Source organism: Cryptotermes secundus, unplaced genomic scaffold (genome assembly GCF_002891405.2).
Source record: "Cryptotermes secundus unplaced genomic scaffold, Csec_1.0 scaffold628, whole genome shotgun sequence".
In the NCBI taxonomy this organism is placed as follows: domain Eukaryota; kingdom Metazoa; phylum Arthropoda; class Insecta; order Blattodea; family Kalotermitidae; genus Cryptotermes; species Cryptotermes secundus.
Window position 1 is genome coordinate 95,943 of NW_019737991.1, and position 13,852 is coordinate 109,794.

Sequence of the window (13,852 nt, forward strand, 5' to 3'; positions counted from 1 at the left end):
ACTGTTTTGTTGCAGTTGTACAACTGTTCATCATCATCTCTCACTTTATGCAAAGTATCTGGAAATTGGCTGCTGCACTCTCACCATATCCACCTTTGGCATTACTTTGGCATATCCCATGTTGAAACTTCCACCTCCAAAGCCACCCTTCAGAATCTATGAATGTCTTTGTCAGTGCCAAGTAGTCTGTTAAAGCGAACTACTTGTGCTTTCAAAATTACCCCATTCACAGGCACTCTTTCCCCACACTATTGTAGGAACCACTTGAACAAACACCTGTCAATATAAAACTGTTTAGCTTCCTCTTGAAACTGAGATGCAAGCTAACCATCTACATATATTATGTGGATTGTTTATGTTGACTACATGTTGCTAACACTCTGACGAGACCATCATCAGAGGAGGTTTGTATCATTAAAAGAAAACTTTCCAAATCACATATATGAAAGGAAAGGAGCCAGGGTAATGCAGTCGGTATAGTGACTGGCTATGTGCTTGATGGCCAAGGATTTGGAGTTTGAGTCCCAGTAGGTGTAAAATTTTCTCCTCTGCTTGTTGTCCAGACTGCTTGTGAGACTCACTTGGCATCCTATTGAATGGGTACTGGAGGTTCTTTCCCCAGGAGAAAGCGGCCAGGGCGTGAAGCTGACCACTCACCTCCAACTAGTGCCAAGGTAAAGGATATGTGGATCTGTGCATCCACTCCCCCTTACATTTTCATGGCTCAGTTCTTAATTAGTTAAGCACAGGAACAACTTTAATTAATTGTAATTAATACATAAAAGTACAGGACTGAAATATCTGGAATATAAATTTATACTACAACAGATTATTAACGCCGTCCAATGTGATTGATAAATGTTATGTTTATTTTTAATCCTTCATCCTTTACATATTTCGGTTGGAGCAACCATCTTCAGAAGGACATTATCAGTACATACAGACACTATTATTACATAGAGATGTCATAAATATAAAATATTATCCTTTAACTATTACTGCAATGTGCACAAATTTGTTAAAACATTTATAAAGGTTATAATTATTCTATTTAGTTTTTAAACCATACTTGTAAATAGACTAATTATAATAATTTATAAATGTTTTAACAAATTCATGAACATTGCAGTAATTGTTAAAGGATAATATTTTATATGTATGACATTTTAATAGTAGTGTCTGCATGTAGTGATAATGACCAATGACATTGTAATAGTAGTTTCCATGTGTATTGATAATGTCCTTCTGAAGCTGGTTGCTCCGACCTGAAACATGTAAAGGACGAAAGATAAAAAAAGAATTTATCAGTCACACTGGATGGCGTTAATGGTAAAGGTAAAGTTATCTCTGTAACAGACTGTGAAGGCCCATAGGGTTGGGGAGGTTGAGGCTCCCAAATCTTCTAGACAATCGGCTTACAGATGGCAATAATGTTGTCAGCCTTATGCCCCGGCTGTCCTTTACCCCCAGGGGTAATCCCCAACCATAATCACTCGAACATTATGGGTATCCCAATTGTTTTCTAAAAAATAAAAATAGTTAGCAATGTTTTCAAGTTTAGTATCAGGGGGAAAGTAATGATTTCCAATGAGTAAGTTCATCGGAAGTGGGGATTTCAACATACACACATTCATCACAGGAATCTAAATTGTATCTGCATTTACAATAGCAAACTTTGGAGGATAGGGCAATGAGTACTCCACCACCATGTGTATTATTTACAGACACCTTGTCAGAATGGAAAACTCCATAGCAGTCAGGAAATATATTATGGTCATAACACATGTCGTTTAGCCATGTCTCAGTTAAACAGTATTATAGTCTGTGGAGCAGATATTTTCATACAGTTTGAGTTGTTTAGTCCTAAGACGTCTGACATTTTGGTAATATATATCAAAACAATTTCCAGAATGGGTGTCAGACCTGGCAAAACAACCTGTGTTGATGTCAGGTGTGCTAACCATTAACTGAGTACAGAAGCGCCCTCACCCTGGGCAACGACATCGTTTACCTTGTTTACAGACTCGCCTACAGCAGCCCTGTGCAACGCGGCACCCGCAGGCGATATGGCGCCCGGGGTATATTTTTCTGGCGCCCTCCGTAACCACATATAATTGAGCCGATTTTTAATATTAATTCAAATTGTAATACAAGAGACATTTTTGAACGTCTGAGTACTGTTTAATATTTTCGAAACATTTCATTATTATTATTATTATCATCATTAGTAGTAGTAGTAGTGGTAGTAGTAGTAGTAGCAGCAGCAGCAGCAGTAGTAGTGGCGGTGGCGGCAGCGGTAGCAGTAGTGGTGTGGTGAGAATTAGATGTAAAACTGACAATTTCCCTATCCAAATGGTTGTAATACCTCGGTCGGTAAGAGAGTATGCTATCATACCACCAGCATTTGTGTACGGCTCTCTCCCAAAAAATCAGTGGTTCACACGAATAGCTAGAAATAATAATTGATGTAAATGAAATGTTCATATTTTACAGGCACTGGTAGGAAACTTTCTCCCTATAAATAATGTTGCAGAGGTTCTTACTCCGTTGTGTATTTTCTGTTTTCGAACAGAGTTTAATATCACTTCGCTCAAAACCATCTGGAGGGGCATGAGTTACGTAAATGACGCTTTTTCAGTTCCTTAATCTATACACAGTCGGTAGGACTCCTTTGACCGGGTATAAGTCAGTCGCCAGCGTCGCAAGGACGCTACCAGCACACAGAATAACACAAACATCCACGCCTCAAGAGGGATTCAAACCTACGAGCCCAGTGTTTGAGTGGGAGAAGATGGTTCATGCCTTAGACGCCTTAGACCGTGCGGCCACTGTGACCAGCATGTATATGTAGATACTAGTCTGAAATGTACTGGTATTTCTTATGAAATATTTCTGTTGCGTGTTACAAATTAGGCGATTCTGTTCTGGACTCACTAGGCATCTAGGCATGAAGTAAGATAACAAGGATAACAAGTGTGCGACGTCATTGATACTAGTTACCTTAAAATCCGCGAGATGGCAAGCGGCACGGTATTACTATTTTTAGGATTTTTAATTTCAGTTTTCAGAAAGGCCGGATGGGCCGAATGGCCATTGGCTAGGCATGCTTTCTGTTTACATTTTTTCTTGCAATTAAAAAAATTAATATCAGAAGGGTTACCTCTCTGTGAGGATCGGTGCGGATAATTTGTAATGGTGCTGTCTGCATGGGAGCTCACGGAAAAGACAGAAATGTGTTCTGATTTAACTGAAAGGGTGCTTTTGTATTTGGATGGACATGAAAGAGTAGATACATTACACTTAGCAGTACTATTCAGAGTAGATCACCAGAAGGTTATTGGAGCTGTGAAAAGTTTGCAAGCTGTTGGTGATGTAAGTGTTATAGAAAGCCTACATCAGCTTTGAAGGAAGTTTTGGTTTTATTTAATATATTAGGAAGCTAGTTACGTGTGTGTGTTTTTTTACCATAGATTACAACACATTCAAGTACGTTCAAGTATGTCTGTAGTGTGTTAGGATGCGTTACATTTTGACGTTACTTGACGTCCCACGCGTCCCAGATGCCCGGTGTTGGGGTAATAGTGTGCTTGTGAGGCAGAACAACATCTACACATTACCGATATTCCTTATCATTGACTACAGTTCCCAAGTATTAATAATTCTTTTGAATCTAGGGAGTTAATTTTCGTATGTAGTAGCCATATATTGTAGGGGTTGATTATATTTTGCGTATTCCTTTTGTGAGTTGTGATGAAAAAATTAGTTCAGTACAAAGGTAGAGAATAGGAACATAATATCTAAATTGGAGTGTTGGAATATTTCAGAAGGGGTCATGAGGAGTGAAGGTGTAAAGTTTATTTGTAGTATGGGTTTGCATATTATAATGCAGTCGCACTTATTTACCTGTTCTCAGTTAAATGTACTAGAATATATCTCATTGGCGCCTAAACCAGTAATTTCCTTTGATATATTAATACTTAAATCCCTGAATAAGTGAAGTGACTCAAGAGGTTCAGCACACACCAAATAGTTACCTACTTGCTCACATTCATGTTCAGTCCGTATGCCAATATAATGCTGCATTGATTTAATTTCTCGTAAGTTTCCTTTTTATATTTTCTGAACTCAACACATTGTCTGCTAATGTGAATGCTTCTATGTCTCATTTTTCTCCTGTAACTTTATTAGCAGATTTACCCATCATGCCATTAAACAAGATTGGCAAGGGGGCATCTTTTTTCTCACTCCAATACTTGCAAACAATCCTGATCTCTCTAATTTGGTTTAACACCATTTGTACATTCACTGTTTGTTAGTGTCATGTTTGTGTAAAATATTCAGGTACTTAACCTTTTTGAACTTGGCCAAATCCATTCTATCTGTACAGTGTTTTATGTCCTTTGGAACCTATAAATACAGTTACCATGTCCTTACCAGATTTACAGTATTGTCATGTAGTTCTCTTGTTATGAAGGTAAAATCTGAGTGGGTCTTAACTAGCGAAATGCACGTTGCTTCAAAGTGTTCGTTCTGTAAGCTTTTACCCTTTATTGAAATTCTTAAATGTGTGACATGATAACTGAGACATCACCCACTGCAACCTAATGGCTTAATAAACATGTATTGCAGCAACGGATATGTACCATTGAAAGAGGTGTCTTTTATGCAGTCCATTTTGAGACTATATAGTGAGGGACATTGGGAAAAGTTAGGGTTTGAGAGCCAGTGATGCCATGAATTGCAGTTGATTGTGAATTGCAAGCCAGCTGCCATCCAAGTGAGGATGTGAACATGAAGCAGCTGTAACCTTGCGATACCTGCTGAAGACTGTAACCAAGCAATGACTAGTGGAGACTAACAAACTGAGTCATTGCATGTGCTGTAGTGATTTGTTAAGTGTGTAGATTAGTGGTAGTGTTATAATTATGTGTCATTACAAGTTACAAGTGTTAAATAAATCCAGTTACTAATCAAAACCCTGTGTCTTGTCAATGACATGTGACAGTTTGTTTTGCAGCAGTGACTGAGAAACATTATCCCTCTGTCATTATGGCACAGTTTACATCCTTATGTACTGGTGCTGTCACTTCCTTCTTCCAATGATCTGGTTTCTCATTTGAGTGCCAAATATTCATAATTCTATATATCCATTGCATTTATCCGTATGCTGTTGTCATGTTGTTCCATCTTGTCCTGGGTCTTTGTTATTCTTCATATTAGCAATGTTGATTTTGATAACCAACATACATATATTTTCTGTATTTGTTTTTTTGCTTATACTTGCTTTCAGTCTTACATGCTGATTTCAGAATGTTATTTTCATTGCAGTTGGTAAGCGTGGAACAGATGGTACACAAGGAATGGAAACTCACAGATGAGGGGAGGAAGGTTGCAGAAAACGGTAGCCATGAAGCAATTGTCTACAAAGCTGTTCCTCTTCAGGGAATTTTACTGTCTGACCTCACAGTATGTCAATATTAATTTCATATACAGTTACATATTACACTGATGTGTAGCAAGTATAATAAATAAATTGTCAGAATCTTGATCAGGAAATTGAAAATCACCTGAATCATAAAAGTTATGTGTGACACAGTTTACTGAGATAGAGTACATGTTTTGCAGTAAGGTTCTTTATATTTATAGGTATTAGGAACTGCACTTTTCATACTTCACTCAATCATGACGTATAATGGCTGACTTGTGTGATAATGATAATATATCCCCTCTGCAAAGGAAAGTTTGTTAGAATCATGGCAGATGATCAGAAAGGAGTGGCATGAAGACACATGCTATAAAGATCTTTATCATGAAGCTGGCCACTCATCTCAGTCTAGTACCGAGGCTGAGAATGTGTGGAGATATACCTCCACTCCCCTATGTTCTATCAAGTTGTGATGCTTAATTAACTCAATGCAGACTGGTATGCCCTAATTAACAACCCCATCTCCTGGATAATTATGTAATTTCACTTCCTGAGGCAGGGAGCAACTTTGCTTACATTTGTTAAGTTGCGAATGATGCTTTGGAGCTGGATTGTGTGAAAATTGCACTAATACAGTAGTGCTTCATGGTTGCATGGAATGGAATCTCAAAACAGAAACCCCTATGCAGTGGAACACAGCAGAATTTGCAAATGTATCTCACTACACATTTTGTTTGTAGCACAATTGCTAGACTGCCTTGCTAGATACTTTTCCTTTCCTTGAATGGGTGCAGCTATACTTTTCAATTTATGTTTGTTGGAGTTCCCTGATAGTCTGATATTGATTCCTTTACTGGATATGAAACATCATTTGGACAGTACTCAATTGCAGTGTGCTTTGCACATTCTCCCAACCTCATACAAAAATTTTCTGTATTTTGTATTTTGATTCTGGTGTATTGAATATTGAGATCTGACATGGGGGGACAGCCTCCATTCACTCCAGGCACTCAGGCCACTACTGGGCCCATTGTGTGCTCCTTCAAAAGAGCTCTGTTTTCAGTGCTATAGCTGGAACCTGTTCTATTCAAGACCGAATATCTGTGAGCTCCAAATATGCAGAGCCAAAGGATCTTCATTCTGTGCCGTGCCCAGCCAGAGTTGGGCATTGACAACAATTGTGGTAGGAGAATTCCTCCACCTGTCCACATTTCCTGCAAATGGCGTTATCAGAGAGGCCCATAACATGTAGGTGCCAGCTCCATCAGTGGTGTAGCATGACAACCAAAAGCAGGGAAGCGACTTTATATATGTGTATATATACAATTTTTCTAGATACCCTATAGTTTCTATGTTCTATTTAAAAGAAAACAGCTAATAGTTTAATATGTATTGTATACTTAAGCTAATATATTAAAATAACACCTAATTATCAACACAATTTTATAACTGAGTGAACTGAACGGTGTTTGAAGAAGTTTTTCAATCACACAGTGGTTATCACATGAAAATGTCATGTTTCCGTTTGTAACTTAACAGCAATCACAAAAACATTGTCACAAAGTTATAATTACACAAAGCAAAACAAATTCTGTATCGAGAAAAATACAGACTTGTGCATAAGTAACACGCTAACACCTTCTTCTGAAAACTAGTAAGCACGCTTTTTTACTAACAGCATTTTCGAAGTCTCAGCACACCAGGAAAAATTGTGTAACTGCAAGGTCACCGACTTCCAACTGCATAATGCAATGCCTTACAGCCGGCAACATTGCTGGAAGCATTCCGTAACGTTTAGCTAAGCAACAGACTCCTCATATATGGCAACATTGCAGTCCCAGTTGAACCAGAATGAGCATGGAAGCGAACAACCTGTTGCTTCCTTGCACGTTTTATTTTAAAAGTTCCCTGCATTTTGGAAGAAAATAACTGATCTATCCTGATAAATGGTTTATGTAACACATTAAAACTTGCGATATTCTCATTATATGTAATATATGTTCTCAGATTAATTAATATTTTGAAGTATGAAATATTTTTTCGAAATTGAAAAATTGCCAGAAATGTTTTTGGTTGCTTTTCTATAGGGAAGCAATGCTTCCACCACAGCCATGTACCCTATGGCCCTGAGCTCCATGTATAGCGGCCAGTTAACAAATCTGTTACCTGCCTACACTGTTTTCTGTCCAAAGCCAATAGGCCTTCAGTGACACTTCAACTATCTCATACTTCTTGTTTCAGCCCATTATTATTAGTGCTTCTTAATGAGCCACTTCTTAATCTCAGAGGTCTGCCAACACATCAGTTGTTTACATAAGAAGAAAAAAATAATTGAACAGAAGACAATTTACAGTACAGTTGTTTAAGCCACTTGATAGCTTTTGTAAGGATAATATAATCATGTGTTTGGGGGTACACATGACGAAAATAGTGAGTTCTAGATTGGATGATTGAATTTATTGGCACCTCTCTTAATCACACCCAATTATAACATTATTGCTACTCTATGCACTTTCCAGTTCACCATTGCACATGCACTAGGATTCTTGGTCGTCACTAGTCATCTCCTAGCAATGGATCTCAACACAGAAACTAGCACTTCAAATCACTGTCTTCTTGTTATTTCATCATCAGTCACTTTGTACTCCACTTTGCTAATCTGTACTCAACTAATCTTCACAATTCATTAAGGACATGCTCCAATTTCATCCTTATATTCTGAACTTCACTGAACTGCTCTGCACTTCGGTTATTCTGGAACCTCTTGTAATTCTTCAGCACAGACCCCACAGGAAACATGTGTTACATGTCAGACTTTGAGTTCATTGGTCCACTACAAGTACTGGCTGTGGTGCAGATGACCTAGAAAACACAGCCTCATCTATTTTTGTTTGTTGGACTGTGTTTACGGAGCCATTGCCTGGCAATGCGTTGATCAAATCCATTACAGCATGTTATGTACTGATTGGCTCTGACCACACCTTTCATGAATTTGTTGTAGTCTAACACAACTTGGCTTCTTTACAACCTCCCCAGGATTTCTGGCTTTCTCTATCACGTTCACCATTTTGACTCATGAATTTTACTAATCACGAACACCACCTACTTGTCTTTCCAAATTTGGGCTAAAATATCACCCTTTATGTGAAAAAACTATGGCCCATTCTTCATGGCTCTGACTTATTTTTCAAGATCTTTCAGAATTTGACCATTACTCTTCATAGTACCTCAGACTTTTGTTTTTCTTTGCAATGCATTTTTGCACATTTTTGCACTGTTATAAAAGTGTCCTGATTAATGTGGTGATTTACACCCTGTTTTGCAAAACTGAACAGATTGTGCCTTTACACTTTTTCCATTTGGCTGTATGTATTGCCATATTGCATGTATATTCTTATTTAACTTTACACACCTTAATCAGTACCAGTTCATGCTCTATAATTTTCCTGGGATATTCCTTCATCTAGTGATAGTTCTGTTTGCAGGCTGTAAGCTGATCTGAACTTGTGAAGGAAGTTGGATTTTTAAGAAGTTGCCTGAGTCATGGGTGTCCTGGTTGTTGTCACTTAGATCTGAGTTTGCCAGATGGCCTCCAAATGGTTTCTAGTTGTGGTCTAGGGGATAATTGGTGTGCATGTTATGGGGTCTGTTTACTGGTATTCTTTTATGTCACGTGTATGTGTGACTCTCTGCGGGTTTGTGGATTGGATATTAGATTTGTTGACCACTTTTACGTGCATCTCATAATTACATTTAATTATAGTACTTACCTACTTATGGAGCTGAGCCCTTCTTGAGGAGAAGCCAAATCTGCATCTACTCCAAGAATTTTCCAGCAATTTATGGAACCTGAAGTTTCATTACCGTGTTCACAAGAGGCCTCCACTGGTCCTTATCCTGAGCCAGATCAATCCAATCCATACCATCCGATCCTGTCTCTAAGATCCATTTTCACTCTTTGACTGGTGTGAAGGGTATTTAAATGCCACCCCTGTCCCGGCAGACACTTTAAGCTTTAAGTCGCTAAAATGCATGTGTTTACCTTTTTAAATAACTTCAACAAAAATTGGTTTTTAGAAACGAAATTTTCAGGAACTAATAAAAAGACAATATTTTATGCAAAAAAATGTCTTTTCATACCTTTTTAATAGTTTTTCTTCATGTGATAAACATTGAAAAATGAAAGTTTGCAGAGAGCCACACAACAGCTTGCACACATGACACTTGTTTCTTTTCTAATCTTGTGCTTAGAGCACACATGACACTTTCTCATGGCACCATTCTTCTTCTTGTTACTGGGAGGAACATGGACCATTTTGTGTATTTTCAGGCCACCCTCTAGATGATTTGCTGGGTCTTTCACTGGTGGTCTTTTCAAGGTCGCGGGCAGAGGCGTGACTGCACTCAAGTCTGAAGCAATAGATTCGTCATCCACTTCATTTCTTGACTCTTCTCCCTTTCCACACTTTCCACACAAGAAAAACACCAGTTTCTTTGTCCACTTTACAGTTTTGCGGGAACAAGGCTAAGAATGCACCATTTGATCGGCCCTGTCAACCCTTCTCATATGTTTATTGTAGTCCCCAATTACCTCGGGTCTGCATATTTTTTCTCCTTTGCGATTCGTTTTTGCATATTCCACGATTTTTGCTGTGTGAAGAGTGGAGATAAGTTTGACATCTCTTTTATCTCTCCACACCTGTATGAGAACCTGCCCCTTCCTAGAAAACACAGATTTCCCTTTTTTTCAAATTTTTTACGTCATCCTTTAGTTCTTTAGGGGCTCCTCTGTCCATTCTGAAAGTTCCGCACACATAGGTATTTCTCTCTAATAACGTCTCACACAATTCTACACTATTGTAATAGTTATCCTGGTAGAGATGATACCCTTTATCTAGAAGCTGTGACCCCAACAGATCAACAACTAATTCCTTTATAGGTCTTGATTTTCTGCAGTAAATTTCAAAATCCCAAATATCACAATTCAAATGTCGATTCACAAACAAGATAAGCCTTTATACCGTACTTATCAGGTTTGTCAGGCATATATACTCGGAAGATAAGACGTCCTTTCCAAGCGATCATTCCCTCGTCTATTGCAATTTCCTTTTCAGGGATATATGTGTTTCTAAATTTCCCCACTGATGAGTCTATAATTGGCCTAACTTTATACAGGTGATCTTCACAGTCAACTGGTCGTGCATCATTGTTTGCAAAATGAAGAAATTTTGAGATCTGTTGGAACCGCCACAAAGACATCTTTTGTCCATACCATGGAGTGTGAAATAGGAGCCTAGTGGACCAATATTCTTCAATTTCGGGGCGTTTGTCAATTCCTGTCATGAACACAATTCCCAAGTATGTCCACATTTCATCTGGTTTGACATATTTGTAATTGTGTTCTCGAGAGTGAGGAGCTAACTCGTGTGTTTAAGTGCTGGTGAGCGTAGCGATTGGTTTCAGTTGTGATGTGATTTACTAAGTCATCATCCAGAAAAATTTTAATCCATGAGAAGGGGTGCATTTTATGTGTTATATCAAATTTTATCCCAGAACTACTAGTAAGTGGAACTATTGTTGGTACATTGTCTCCATACGTCCATGAGATGGGCGTGTTAGGCACCGCACTCGTGGTGGCTAAATGTTCATGATTACTGTCTTGTGGATCACTGTCTATCACTGTATTATTGTCACTATCAACTTCATCTAATTCAGGAATCATTATTTCATCGCAACTTTCATCATCAGCACAAATCTCATTCACATCACTTTCCAGCTGGTCTGTAGGAACACTCTGACACTTGCTGCGAGAAACCATGGTGAAACTGAATGAATGTGAAATATTTTCTGACCTTTTCCTTCTCGGAGGGTTCTGACAGTAATATAGACCCCCACAAAGTCAACAAGGGTTCTTTACAACCATGCATGAAAACTATCATAAATATATCTTTGGTTGATGAGTGCCAAGACAGCAAAGAAAGGATGAGTGTATCAAAGCGCTAAAACACGCCAACGCCAGGGAATGGCTAGCATCGTCCGTGCACAAAAATGCTCCCGCGCCAGTGAAAGAGTTATTATTGTCCACCCACCTATGCCTTGGTCTTCCCAGTAGTCTCCTTCCTTCTGGCTTTCCCACCAATATCCTATATGCATTCCTCTTCTCCCCCATTCGTGCTACATGCCCCAGCTCATCCTCCTTGACTTCATCATTCTAATTATACTTGAAGATGTGTACAAGTTATGAAGCTCCTCATTATGCAGTTTTCTCCAACCTCCTGTCACTTCATCCCTCTTCAGTCCAAATATTCTCAACACCCTGTTCTCAAATACCCTCAGTCTGTGTTCCTCCATTAATGTCAGAGACAAAGTTTCACACCCATACAGAACGACAAGCAAAATTATAGTTTGTACATTCTAATTTTTATGTTTCTAGACAGCAGACAAGAAGACAAAAGGTTCTGGACTGAATGGTAGCAAGCATTACCCAAGTTATTATAGGACCATTGCTAATTTCCACACTTTACAAATCACTAGAGCACATGCAAAACCGTTTCCATCCCATAGAGTCTTCATTACTATTTGCCAGGTAACAGCCCAAGAGTGGCTGTTCCTCTGCCTCTGTGTTTCAGTCCTATTTTAATGGTGGCTCCCATCCATCTGTCTTAATTCTTGCTCCAGTTGTCCTCCTTATGACCCCTTGGCATGGAATACTGTAGAAAAGCCTCTGCTGTTGCTGTGGGTAGCTGTTTGCTGTCGTTGCATAGAAACAAATGTTGTTTCAGAGCTGTTCACTAGCAGTGGCTGTGGCTGTGTCTGTGGCCTCACAGTTTTTGCTTTGTGCAAATATTCTACAGTATTATTGTTTCTAATGTGCCCCATCAAAATTATCAGGCCAATAAACCTTTTCATTTCTGAAATGGTAATTGTGGACCACTTCAGTGATTAAAGTAATATATTTCATTGTTGGGTATTGTAACTGGTAGAAATTAGATTGATCTATAAAAAAGTTGTGTCACGTCATCACCAGTTACAGCACTGACCACTTCAGTAACACAGTTGGGCTTATTAAAATCTGTATTTGGTTGTGTGGTTATGAGAAATGCCTCATCACTCATTTTGATGTCAGTTTTATACCACATGCATTCTAATTCATGACTAGGATGATTGCTATTAGTTATCTGCGATTCACTGTCTCATGCGAAAGGAAGACAAATTCATGACCACGTTTTTGGATTTTGCATGCGAAGTAAATGAAGAAGTAGCAAGCAATTGGTTCCTTCTGTTTAGTACTTTCATCAGAGAACTGATCTGCATACTTCTGACAGAATACTGTCATCAGCTGTAACTTTTGCTGCCCATATATGTTTTATGCTGCAGAAAATCATGAAGTAGTTTATGTAAGGTTTGAGGTTTTCATGGCAGCGACTACGAAGAATGCTGTCTTTTGAGGTGTGGCACCATGTAGATAGGGACATGTCGGTTAACAAAATATCTACACGGCGCCATATCCCAGAAGATGGCATTTTTTATGAAGTAATTCAGGTAAGAGAGCAAGATGAATGCAATTTTTTTTGCATTCTTCCTGTATCTAAGGGCAGTGGTCAACATTTGGTGGATGTCAGAGCAACAGAACTGAGCATAAGCATCTTGAGACACAACAACACTCCATTGTTTCAGTCAATATTAACAACAGATTCCATGGTGATTTAAGGGAACTGAGTGAATTGAATGGTAGAATTGTTATATAAGATTATGGTATGTAAGGTCTTAGGTTACAAATGGCCTGTGTTTATTATTAAGAGGAAAAACATTTCCCCTCAAGGTGCTAATAGCTTCAATGTGATATGTCAGACAGGTGGTACTATAGCTGCCCCCTCTCTGCTTGAGATCCACTTTGGTATGTAGCCATGAATTTTAAGACGGTTTTGTAATGAAAGTACTGTACTGTGTTGGTGATGCCTCTCTGCTTAAGCCCACACATAAGGAGGAGAACACCATGACAGAATCAGTTTGAGGTTATCACTCATTGCTTACCTATATGCACTTTCACTTGCATGGAAGACACCTACAGTGATCTGCTCCACACCTTCCTTATTAGTGATAGTTGCAGTGATGGATTTAGGGAGGTAGTATTGGAGGTTGGGCGCTAGTAAGCTGGGATAGCCACTTGTGATAAGGATAGTGTCACCAGATGAAAGCAGAGGTTGGAATTGTCGACTACTCAGTACAGTAGAAATAAATTCTGTCTCAAGGTCAAATCAGGCCTTGCTGAAAGAAGACTATGTTAATTCATATCACCATAGAGTAATATCTCTTCAAGATGACTTTTACGCATAGTTACATTTATTCACACACACACTTAGAACACTTAAACTAGTTGAATTTGGTTAACACTGGTACTTGCTTCACTTTAATAATATGATGTCA

The 13,852-nt window shown here is 38.6% G+C and overlaps 1 protein-coding gene across 1 annotated transcript in view; it reads left to right on the top strand.

Annotated features, from left to right (window-relative positions):
* The first annotated feature begins 2,993 nt into the window (after nt 1–2,993).
* The window catches only part of LOC111870655 (phenylalanine--tRNA ligase alpha subunit), a 43,059-nt gene continuing 32,200 nt past the window's right edge, over nt 2,994–13,852 (top strand). Inside the window, exons 1-2 of the mRNA XM_023863124.2 lie at nt 2,994–3,372; nt 5,329–5,466. Of these exons, the coding sequence (XP_023718892.1) occupies nt 3,193–3,372; nt 5,329–5,466 (318 nt within the window). The 5' untranslated portion in view covers nt 2,994–3,192. The remainder of the gene's footprint in view (nt 3,373–5,328; nt 5,467–13,852) is intronic.